This window comes from Mycetomoellerius zeteki, unplaced genomic scaffold (genome assembly GCF_001594055.1).
Source record: "Mycetomoellerius zeteki isolate Tzet28-1 unplaced genomic scaffold, Tzet1.0 scaffold12, whole genome shotgun sequence".
Lineage (NCBI taxonomy): Eukaryota > Metazoa > Arthropoda > Insecta > Hymenoptera > Formicidae > Mycetomoellerius > Mycetomoellerius zeteki.
This window is the reverse complement of record NW_017256126.1, coordinates 1,118,982-1,132,361: the sequence shown is the minus strand read 5'-3', so window position 1 is coordinate 1,132,361 and position 13,380 is coordinate 1,118,982. Positions and strand designations below refer to the sequence as shown.

At 30.4% G+C, this 13,380-nt stretch overlaps 1 protein-coding gene across 5 annotated transcripts in view; it reads left to right on the top strand.

Annotated features, from left to right (window-relative positions):
• Positions 1-13,380, top strand: part of Hrb27C (Heterogeneous nuclear ribonucleoprotein at 27C) — a 63,348-nt gene that overhangs the window by 12,515 nt on the left and 37,453 nt on the right. For 4 of the 5 annotated variants that reach the window (XM_018461125.1, XM_018461123.1, XM_018461122.1 and 1 more), the window contains exons 6-7: positions 1,995-2,195; positions 5,574-5,729. In XM_018461125.1, the coding sequence (XP_018316627.1) occupies positions 1,995-2,195; positions 5,574-5,729 (357 nt within the window). The remainder of the gene's footprint in view (positions 1-1,994; positions 2,196-5,573; positions 5,730-13,380) is intronic. The other variant, XM_018461126.1, reaches the window with a different exon arrangement.

Sequence of the window (13,380 nt, the reverse complement as noted above, 5' to 3'; positions counted from 1 at the left end):
GTACGAAAGTTACAGAGCCACATTTTACAATTTGTTCCTTAAAACATAATAAATAGATTATCCGCACCTTATATTATAGCGGAATAAAAAAATATTTAATTTTGCATTTTTTTTTTCCAAAAAATTACTTTGTAGTAAGTTGTGACAATTCTTTTGATGATAAATAACTTTGTGATTTTCTCAATATTTCTACCGTGTCTCCTATCGACTTTTAATGTATTTTGCAAGAATTTTTTAAAATGTATTTTCTCGCTTTTGACGTCACAATTCAGGAGAGCCGTAGGGAGTAGGCAGAAGTCTTAAATCTAAATCTTTTTTTTTTACACAGGTTCTGTTTTTATATTAGAACAATATTCTTACTCTCCACTTATCTCTAACACTAAATTATCTTAAAGCACCAATTGCTATATTAAAAATAGGATGCTATCTCTAATATGCTTAGAGATAGCGAATACTAACATTGAGTATGATAACATGTCACATGCTTACATTTCATAATATATAACAAATGTCATATTCATGTATTATAAAATAGAGAAGCTACCTATACTGTGTTGTAATCTATACAATGTTGTTGTGTATACACATGTTTAATAATATTTTCTATAAGAGCAACTTTTCTATAGGATAGTTCAGGCAAATACGCTCTACAGTTATTAGAACGTTAATATATCACAATCTGTAAGTCGGAGTTATATTTTTATTATACATATAGACTCTTTTTACCTATGTAATAATAAGGAAGATTAAAATTAAAACATAGAAATATTAGTAAAACAAATTTTATTTTATATTTATAATATTTAAAAGTGTTTTCATTAAGCGTCTCAGAAAAGACGCCCAATTTGTTCGTTAAGGAAATATGCTCTTTTGTGAAAAATTAGAAAAAGGATGAAAAATTGATTAAATCATATAATAAAATATGACCTAGAAATTAAACTTTATTTTATTTTAATAACACATTTTTATAACAAAATTAAAAATTTTAATTTTTAATTAAATTAAAGATTAAAAACTAACCTATTTTCGATCTTTTGAAAAAGCATTTATTACTAATACAAAAATAAAGTTTTAATATTTTGTCTTTAAAAAATTTTTTGGAAAGAATTTTACGTTTTTTGTAGAATTTTCTTTTATTTTTTTTCTACATTTGTTATAAAGGGGAAGCTGCATTTATTTATGTAAATTTTAGTCGTGTTGGTTTTATACATTTAAAAGTTTAAAAGTTTATAAAATATCAGATATATTTAGGAAATATATAAAATATATATTTACAAATCAGCATATGCTATTTAACAATACTGTCTTTATTAAACACAAATTTGTCTTCAGAAGAAGAAGAAATTGATATTTGCTACAAATAATATAATAAAAATAAGAAAGAGACTTATTTAAATCAAATTACTGGGGCGTATTTGTAAATTGAAAGGGAAATGCCTTATCCAGTAATTTCAATGATGCACTTTGTATTTGATAAAATTCACATATACATAAAATACTTTATTTTATTTGTATCAATTTTTACTATATAGCTCAGAACTTCAAAATATAGAAAGTTAAATGAAAACTAATAAATGTTTGCGAAATGGTTGCAACATTGTGCCTCTTAACTTTTTATTAGATGTGCTGAGATGCGTATGCTCGATCAGATAGATATTTGTTTGTTTTTCTAGTTTACAAGATATAAGAAATGGAGTGTATTCTCCACTGGAGTGTATTTGCCTAAATTATCCTATATAATTATTGTTATCGCCTATCTTTGCTTTTAATTCTTCCTTTTCTTCTTCTTCCATGCTATTTATTAAGAGAACCAAGCATGAATGTTCAAGTCGCCGAAGAGGCATTCTTAACATTAAAAAAATAGAGACAGCTTTATATTTGTAACAAATTAGAGAAAAACAATAGTAATATAAATTAAACAAAGTGGTAAGAAAGATGATGTGAGCTATGACATGCGGTCGGTGACACGTGTTTTGTGTGGTTGATGATCGCAGGTGGGCCGGCGGCGGCCGCTTCAGGGGGCTACGGGCCCACGGCGGGTACTGGCGGGGCTGCGGGAGGCGGGCCTGGGGGCTCTTGGAGCTCCTGGAACATGCCACAGAATGGGCCTCCTCCTGGGACCCAGCCCCCACCCCAGCCCCCTCAGCCTAACTCCTCGCAGCCCAACTCCAACTCGAACCCCTCTGGCCCGCAGGGTGAGTCTTCAAGCTCAAATCAAACAAACTTTCCTCTTTCCACCCTTTGGCATCGCAATTAGTTCCATTTTGACCTAATTCTGCGCCTAGCTACAGCAATGTAATTTCTTATACTAGCCTAATTTTATATGTCCAGTGGTCGGGAGAATTAACTCTTTGAGTACGGAGCACTTACAAGCTGAACGTTCTTTATGGATGCACTTGCTGTTCGCGACTGTGATCGGACTATGTATTTTTTTTGCAATGAGAATATAAAGGAGACATCGCCGAATACATATATGAGTCCATGGCTACGCAGATGACTTTCACCGAACGCATATTTGAGTCCATAGGCCACGCCAATGATTTTCGTCGAACTTATATATAAATCCGTAGACCACCGATGTTTCGTTGAATGTATATATGGTTTTATTGTACTCAAAGAGTTGATACTTTCAACATATAGAATGTTCCTCTTTTTGTATTTGATGTATGCACTTCCTCCAATTCTCATAACTGATTTTATTAACTGCGATATTTTCATCTGATAGTACATGAATGTTAATAATTTGATTAACAATTTAATAATGGGACAATTTCTAATATTCTGCTTGGTGAATTTTTATAACATTATATTTATATTAACATTTCTATAGTTGTAAGATTTTAACAATAATTCTGTTTTTAAAAAGAAAGTAAAAGGTGATAAAATTTAAAATATATATATTAATTGAATGAAATATATATTGATTATTTTTGTACAGATTATAAATATATATGTATAGTTCCAATAAAAAATTGTTTAACACATACTTCAGTTTCTAATAATAATTAATAAGTTAAAAATTTGATATGTTTGACACACCTTGTGACAACTATTTTACGATGAAGATTGAAGGAAGTAGAATAAAATTTGTATTATTTTAATATTATTAAGACTTAAGAAGACTTGTATTATATTATTCACAACGAGTGTATAGATCTAAAGAAATCTTATCTTTTTTATTTAAGTAACTTTATATTATCAAAGAATTTATTAAAAAAATATATATGTGTATATATGTATATGTGTGCGTGTATGTACTTATGTTATATACATTCATATTTTTCCTGCATACGTATATATGTATACCTATATATATATGTGTGTGTGCGTGTGTGTGCGTGCGTGCGTGTGCGTGCGTGCGTGCGTGCGTGCGTGCGTGTGCGTGTGTTTGTGTGTTTGTTTGTGAGTGTGTGCAAGTACAGAAAACAGTATTATATAGATACTAGCTTTTGCTTGAAGTTGAATTGAGTGAAAATAATCGAATATAGTTATATACTCGTTGCATATTGCTCATTCTTTGGATCGAAAGTAATGCTTGCTGTACGCTTGACGCACTGCCACTCGCCTAGCTATTCTGGTCCCATCATCTATTTTATTATTTCATATTTTATTCGCTACATGATCTAGATCATGCTTCGAGCATTAGAAACGATAATTTCTGAGCCGTAACGTCAACAAATCATAGTTCTTTTTATTTAAAAGTCCTCATCTATCCTAGGTATTCCTTTCCTTTGAAAATTTTTTATTACATTTTGTTAGTCTGATTTTTCCGGATATCTTTTACATTTAAATTCTCAAATAGCATGTACCCTGCCAGTACCCATTTATCGGGTTGTTTAACCATTTATGATTGGAAGTATATACATATATTGCATACTATTATACATAACAGATTTAGAATAGATTTTCGAAAGATATTTTTATCCCAAGTTGAGAGCATGTTATAATTTTTTTTATAACTTATAAATAATAAGAATAATCACTTTACAAACATTGAAAGTTAACTAAGAAAATTAATGTTTTATGACAATTTGTAATGCAGGATAATATGCTGTACTCTCTCCTTCTGTTTCCTTTTATCGCCTATTTGACTAATGACGAATTGATGTCTTTACTGACAATAACAAATGTGATCCGTAAGAAATGTACAATAATAATCAGCTGTTTTTTGTGTTTGTAAGTTATAAAAATTTAAAAAGAAAATAGAAGTTATACAACTGACATCAATTCGTCTTTAAGATCCTGAGATCAGTATAGCATTTTTTATATCTTTGCTTGTGTGTAATAAATGTATGTCTATTTAGTGCTTTTTATTGTTAATGTACACATTTCATATTTCTCTGCAACTGTAATGTTGAATCTATAATTGATGTCAATTCGTTATTTATAAACATACGAGATATTTGTGACATTTCTATAATATTTGTTGTTTAAAGTAATTTTTTCAATCTGTAAATAATTCTGAGCAAAAATGTATAATGAAATGTGAGATATATTTAAGATGTTAAAATAGCTTGTTCATACATTTATTATTATTGTAGATGATTGTAATAGTTATTTGATATTAAATGCATGATTGTATAGCAGTTATCTCGAGTATATGATTTATTACCTTTAGAATTGTGCTTTTTTATAATAAGAATCATATATTTTATAAGTTGCTTGAAATATTTTTGATATAGTTATAATTTATTATTGTGTGGATTTATTTTTTTATATAAAGATTTATATTGAAAGATAAATTAATCGCATTGTACATCAACACAGGAATACTGATCTCATTATCTTGATGTTGTGATAGAGCCGATTTAAATGTAAATTAATTTTATAATTTTTTAGATACTACAGGTGCGAATTTTTTTATACGCAGATGTTTATAGAATGAAATTTGTTTGCAGTATTTATGAAAATTATTGAACAATATAATAGTGTCTCGTTAATTTTTTGTTTTATTTAAAAAAATGTACAATAATATTGTACATATATATTATATATGTTTAATTATATTTGTATATTTATATTGTACTTATAATATAGTTTATATATATATATATGTAATGTATTATAAGTGTAATTAAATACAATATTAAAAAGAACTTAACGATTAAGACTTTCTTAAACAAAAAGCTATTACTGCTATAATGTTTTTTTTACAATCTTACACAAGCGATATAAAATAATAGTTTTTGTTATATTATCTGAAAAGTATCAAAAATCTATCTTTGTTATATAGCGAAAATATTTGATTATTTATGTCTTAATATCTCATTATCTTTTTAATATTGAAAAATGTAAGAAAAGAAAGAACTATACATATTTTTAATTACTATTATTTATTATATTATTTTATACATATATAAAAATAATAGTTTATGTGTATATCAATTTTATTATTTACTTTGATTTTGAAATATAACATTTAGATAGTATAAAGTAGAATATCGTCTAAATGTATGTCGCAAATAATTAGTTTTAATAATTTTTTAAGCATATGATGTTTAATTTTACTTTCTTTACGTTTATTTATAACCCGTTAGAACAAAATGACTTAATATTATGTACAAATGTTGCAGGTGACATGTATTCGCGGCAAAATACCGGTTCAGGTGCTCCAGGATCTAGCAGCAGTTCAGCCAAGACTCCAGATTATACTGGATATTCTGCATACAGTAATTACGCTGATACTTCTTATCCTCAACGTTCGTATCAAGGAGGAGAAAATAGTCAAGGTGGGTACGCTGCAAGCGCTCCTAAACCCGGCCAGCAAGGCTTCGATTTTAAAGAGTGGCCCACCTCATGACCATTTTAATTGACTCGAGTTGGAGAGATGCGCTGAATGGCTTGGCCTTGCTCGTGGGTTATTTCTTCAAATTCAGGATAAACTATATATTGATCGTAAAATCTGCGTTATGACATGAGACATTCTTTGTTGATTCACGTTTCTGTATACATTAAAAATGCTATTTAGGAAAAGACTTGTCGTTTAAGGAATTTGGCACTATGTAATGTATTTTTGTAGAAGCCGCAAATTAGAGTTAACAATATTAGTTATACAATAAAATGCTCGCTAAAAAAGTCGCTAAGATTTGCAGGCAGACGACAGAAAAGGGAATGTCTCTTGTTTACGCCGGCATGTTATTCGCGAGCGGTCGAATTAGTATATAGATATCTTTTTTTTACTATCGAAACACATCTTGTCAAAAAGTTTGGCAAACGAAAACATCAAAGAAAGTGTTTAAGCTTTTATCAGATATTGATTTTTTTATTGATCACTCGCGAGAACAGCATATAATTTTTTCAGATAAAAAATATAAATTAAATATTAAATGTTAAATAAAATACACAAATTGACAATGTTAGAATACACACCCATGAGGCAAGTGAAGTTTGTATGGCACTGGGATGGACGAAAGGAAGCGTGATAACAAATTGTAAAAATACATAATGAGCTAAAAGAGATCCTAAGGAGGAGATTCTAAAATGTGCAAACAAAGTAAAAGCGAGCGTAAAGAATCAAGAATGCTAATCATTTAATCGTTAATGGCATTTATTATGGAGGTGAATAAGTTTTCGTTCGAGAAGAAAATTCTTCTCAGGGGAACAAAATTCGATGCTTGTTCACTTCCTAACCGTTAGCAGACGGTGTATGTAACACAAATGATGATAAGAACACAAACGAAAGAAATATTTAAACTATGGTCTCTGATGGAAAGTCAGCGCGAATGACTTACACATTCGAGACACTCGTCCCTCCACGATCTTGTATTTATTAAATAGTTGTTATACCAGATAATTGAAGAAAAATGAAAAATGATATAACGAGTAATTGATGAGATAATTAAGTAAGACGACACACAGGCTGACTACAGAGAATAGTGTACAATATATAGATCATTTTAATATGGTGTATGTATATCTATATAAATCTTTGACACACAGCAGGATGCGGTTTCTGCAGACGTCCTTTTTTACTTTCATGTCATATCACTAGTAATATCTTAAATACGTATTTCCCTCAGTTCCTTTTTTCTCTTCTACTCTTTCTTGTTTATGAATACTGATTCCTTAAATTAGTTTAGCGACTTTCCTATTCTTCCAACGATTTGGAAATGATACAAAGCGCGGAAGGGAGGGGATAAGAAGAAAAAAAACCGACAAACAATCACAAATATTTTTACAAATTGTATTATAAGAACTTAGTGTGTGGCCGGCGGACTGGCTTCTGTTCGACCATACCGTAAAATGCACGTGGAAACTGATTTATTTTTTACCTCCGATTTATAATAACTATTAGGCACATTTAAGGCTACGATTATTATTGTTACTATTATAATTAATTCTATATTATTATTACTATTATATACATCTATTATTACTATTAATACTTATGAGTGTTTACTCTTGCTATTGCTACTGCAAGTACTACAACTACACTATTACTATTACACTATTATTACTGTCGACGATAATTATGAAATATGCGCTGAAGCTTATAAGTGTTTAAATTTTAGATCAGTAGAACGAGATCATTGATAGATAAGGTGGAGGGAGGGGTATATTGTAATCGTGTGGATATGTCTCGGTGGGGGATATCGACCTGAAAAGTTTACCTGATTAAATATATGACTTAATTGTATTTACTCTGTAGGATTTACCATAGATCTAAACGAGGAATATTTCGGAAGAGTGCTCTCCAAATGCTCATGTTTAATTACCGAGCGGGTCGCGTTGTGTCTTACTTTATCGATGAGAATGGCGAGTATTATGCTAATGTATAATTCACCAAGATAGACCTTATACCACACATAAAGGTGTAATTAATAGATTACGGTTACAGAATCCAGCAATTTCGTTAAGCGTTATAAATGTGATCTCATATAACGTAATTTACTATTGCCCATTTATTTTGTTTTCCTTGTCCATCGAATGACAGTGTAAGGCTTCATTGTATCTTAAGTGCAAGATGATCGACTGCTAATTTTATTTTTCTTCGTATTCTTTCCGTTATTCGTTTCGCCGTTCATGTCATTAATGCTTGTTACGTATCCTGACAATAAAGTGCTGAATCGCGTTGCATTAAAGCTGTAGAATAAGTCAATCTTTTCTTTTTTATGATATTTATTAATATATCGATCGATGTGTCGAATTTCAATTTAGAACTTTGCATTTTGTTATAAATCTGATATAGTAACTTCTTATTCGTCTGCGATGAAATATATCGCGGAGAAAAAGTCAGTATTGTCCACGATAATTAGGTGAAAAGAAACGAGTGCAGTGTTAATAAACGCGACTCGTGTGAATTTCTGGGATCAACGCAATAACACACTTGAACACATAATGAAACAAAAATGCGACTAGAGAGCTCAATCAAACAACCAATTTTACACCTTAATTATTATAGTAATACAAAGAAAAAGAAACACATACAAATAAACATATACACTCATGAATACATATTCACACACATACACTTTTACCTCTAAAAATGCACATAAAAAAAGTAAACTAATTAACCCTTTAGCTGCGGCTGTTTTAAAATTCTGAATAAAAACAAAATAAAAATGTATCATAATTATAATATAAATTTATATAAATTATATAAATTTACTATATTTTAAGTTGTATATTCTAAATAAAATTCTAATATACAATATACAGTATAACGATGTCATAAATTTTAGTAAGAAGAAAGAGCTTTGATGATGTTTTATTCAAACTTTTATTTGCTTATTTTATCCAATTTAGGTTAAGAAATTTGTAATAAAAATAAATTCTAATTTAAAAAAAAAATGTTAGTTTTTCATCTTGGAAATATGTATATACGGTTTGCAACTAAAGAATTAAATAGTTAACATATTATCGAACATTCAAGCGATAAATTCGTAAGAGAAAAATATATAGATGAAAAAGTGATGAAAAAAGCACTATGGTTGTTCTAAATAAATAACGCGTTATTTAATACCTAACTTGCAAAGGAGGGAGCGGCAAATAATAGCGACGTGTTTTATCTACGGCTGTTTTTTACAACTTATTTTATAGACTAAATACCGATAAATAACGATGCGAAATAAGATCCATTAGTATATCAATTATAATTATTACTACTAATATTGTATTCCTTACTCTTATTGATTTTTAACTAAAGTTAAAGCGTGAATTAAAACATCTTAAGTATATGCGAGGTGTTAAGGAAAAGCGGTTATTACATTTCATTTGTACAGGACACGTAAATATAATCGATGCGTTGTTGACGATTGGTTTAAACGAGCTAATTAATTTATTATATTAACGAGTCTCAGATGGATAAAAGTAAATTTAAATACTAGCGCGGAGACGGAGGAGGGGAAAAAAGAAAGGGTTACAAAGAGTTAATGGCTGCCTTTGCCGCAACTATATGTACATACATATATTTTAGATTATGAGACGGTGGTATAGTTGGGAGAAGCTATGTACGAACGGAAACGCAATTTTAAAACACACAAAACGAAGGTAGGGCGTGAAGGTTTTAGAGCGGGACTATTCGAATAATATTGATTACTAATTATAACAGATAATATATTTATATTCAACGCAATATTATTAGTATTTTTAAATACAGAGATGACGCATCTAATTAATGTAATAGGTAGTATATAGGAAAACTATACTTTGATTCTAGCCGTTGTTACTACCTGCCTCATTCGCGGTTTTTGCGAACTGTACGGCTTGCTCTCAGGGTTGTTGTTCTCTTTTTTACTATTTCTTTGAGCTCTTTTTTCCTCCCTGTCTTATGTTTATCTATACTTACTGCTCTGAATCGCTCGTATTTATTTTAAAGGAGGGGTACGCTACATGTCGAGTAGGGGAAGTTCCGTAAGGAGGCTCTAAGTTCAGTAAAATTTTTTATTACGATACTTTTGATAATCCGTCATCTTTATTTAAGTAAATCGAGACACTTTATTTTTATTTTACGGGATATTAAACTCTGAAAAAGATCTTTGTATTCGATATCTGTTGAAGACTGTTAGGTTTCTTATTCTATATTACGATAATCACAACTTTAAGAAACGGAAAGAGCGAACTGACGATAAGCTTTATATTAAAATGATTATAACAGAAAGACAAGATATATAAATGTAATCTTCGTTATTTGCAATTCACGATTCGCAATAGATTCGTAGAATTGTTCGCTAGTATAAATCTTCCATATTATTGCGATTTGTGGCGAACAACGGTAGCTGAAGATTATAATATTAATGCTTATTTATGAATTTTTCCGACAAAAGTCATATCAAATTAAAAAATTTAATTAAAAAAATTCGATAAAAAATTCAGCATTCTTTTTTTTAATATCAAAATGGATTGATTCAAAGTAAATTGAACTTAAAAAAAGACTGAAGCTTTGATATTTCACATATATTATACAGTGAGGCATCTAACTTGCACATTTCGAAAAACTTGTAAATTATAAGTTTTGTAAAAAAAATTGTTATATATAATAGTTACATAGTAAATTTTTTAAAAAACAACTTTGTTTTTTAAATAGAATGTTATATTTTTTGGGTCATTGTTAGAAGGTATGTTTAATTTTGCGTACAAATGTATTATCATTGATTGGCCTAAACCTAATAACGAGACATTCAAGAAAATAAAAATTAACAAAGAGTTGGAAATAAATGTTTTAGGTAAATGTAGTAAGATGAATGAGCCAGCGGTATTTCCTAACTAATGTTTATCAACACGAGTAAGTCATTATCATTCATGTTATTCAATTTAGTATGAATGATATCGTCTGTATACATTTTTCTTACGATATTTATCTAATATGTTAAATTTCCAACTATTTGTTAGTTTTTATTTCCTTAAATATCTCGTTATTTATTAAGTTTATATCAAGCAATGATAAATAATAATACATTTGAACGCAAAGTTAAATGTATCTTTTAACACAATGGCACAAATACAAGACAGTCCATTTAAAAAACGAAATTAGCCTTGAAGATTTTTTATAAATGCTTCCACTTATAAAAAAATTTATACACTATATAATGAATGTGAGCATGACTTCTTGAAAATCATGCGATTTCTTTTTATATATAAAATTCAATTTTTGGGGAGGGAGAATTTTGAGAGAGGGGGGAGAGAGAGAGAGAGAGCTATTTATTTAGCGTTCTAGGATAATCATTCTCTCAAGCACTGAAGGGAAGAGAGGGAGAGTTCCGTGCACGCACCGCGCGACACGCACGGTAGAGATGATTTCGGATAAAGCGAGGAACACAGACTCTTGCAAAAGGCATAAGAAATTCAAACAATCACAGTTCTTTATTTCATGGAAAGGAAGGAAACGAAGGACTTTGATTGGTTCATTTTCTTATGCATTACGCGTCATGCAAGAGTCTGTGCTCCCCGCTTAAGTCTGAACAGACAAAGATGGGTAGAACGTATTCCAACATATTGGATAATTTTAACAAGCTGTAGGACAGCAATTCATCCGTGAGATTAAATGGCGGAGTCGCGCTACTAAATTATATATGTCAATATAATACGGTAAATATACGTTAACTAGAAGCACAATGCGGAAAAAACATATGTAAGGCGCAAATGGAATCGGACCCGCAGATTATCAGTCCGCGGATCGAGTGAGGAGCCACTCGACGCCTCGCGATATTCATTTATTCTTATTCTAGGACAGTCTTAAGTAATGTCTTATAGAGATGCCAATCTCAAAAAGCACTGTATTTATATGATAAGGCAAGGAATTACTATATCGAATATTGCCAACTTGTTTGTATAGCATCGCAGTCGAGTACAATGAGGAGGAAGTCAAACTCTGTTATTATTAATGTTCTGCCTATCTATCTATTCCTCCCCCATATGGTTTTCCGATCAGATTAGATAGATCACAATACACACATTAACAAATATAACAGAGGGATAACTCTGAGAAAGTCATCTAACGATAAGTTTAAAAAAATATAAGAATGAACATACATAAGAAAGTTTCTATCATTTAGGCCAAAATTCGGTAATTTTATCCATCCTCCTTTGCGTGCTCAGAGAATATGTTCAATTTAGACCACAGGACAAGAAACTTTATCTCTCTTTAGGAAAGTCGCATTCTTTATTCATATACGTTGCTGTGGATTTTGCCGCAGATGTTTATTTTCATGCTTCGTGGTTTACTATAATGATACAAAATTACAAAAACTAGAATTTCGAATCTTCGAAAATTTAAATAATTTTACAAATGATTTCTATATGAGAAATCTCACGTTAACATTTAGATGGATATTAAATAATCGCTTATCTTCTTAGTGTCTTCTTTATCGTTTATTTTGGTTTTCCGATCCACTATGAAGGATCACAGTACCATGCGCTGCATATGGATCCAAGGATTCTGTAACAACCTTCTCGGATAACAGAGGCATTGTTTGTTCAACTTCAGAAATAGGAAGTTCTTGAGTTCTAATGTCAAAACCACGGTTCATAAAATGAAGCCCGTTGGTAGGATTAGGACACGCACAAAAAATATAATTAAAATTCTGAAAGTAATAACAACCACTTACACATTTATATTAGAGAAAGAAAAAGAGAGGGAAGGTGGGAGGAGAGAGAGAGAGAGAGAGAGAGAGAGAGAAAGGGAGAGAAAGAGTTTTAGATAAAATTATTCGCTTACATTCCTTTACGTTTCTTTCGAAATAGGCAAATTTAAAATAAATTAAACTTAAAAATGTGGTCGAAAATTAAATAAATGGAAGTACAAAACACCTAGATCAACAATTTGCTATCAATCTATTATATATATATCGATGATTATTAATGACCACGGTCCGATTCACACATATAACTCACAATCTCCTTCTTTTTTAATTGAACCTCTGCTCCGTGAGTGGAGCCATATTGAGCAGTAACAATTAACTTAAGAAAATTCCTCCAAACTTCTGCGTATGTGAAGCATGGATGGGATCGAACTCGGATCTACGGATTACTAGTCCGCCATCCAACGCCTCGTTTAAGCAAAAGAAGATGTTGCGAAATACATCAACGAAGAGGAGAAAGAAATAAAAAAAACATGTAGTAATAGTAGAGATGAGAATATATAGTTGTTTAATCGATGGTAGATCATTTTGCAATTCCTTTAGGTTTTTAGGTTTAATGTAATAGTTTTAGGATGGTTTTAATTATTTCTGTAACTTTTTTTATCTATTTCTTTGGTCACTATCTTATAAAATTATATATATATACAGGGTGTCTCCAAAAAACGGATCGAAACACAATGGGGACGTAGATTGGCTCAAGGGGAACAAAACAGTTTTGTACCATTTTGCAGTTGACGCAATATTTAACGAGATATTAACGTTTAAAGATAGGCGAATACAAGCGTCCGACCAGCCTACTCAT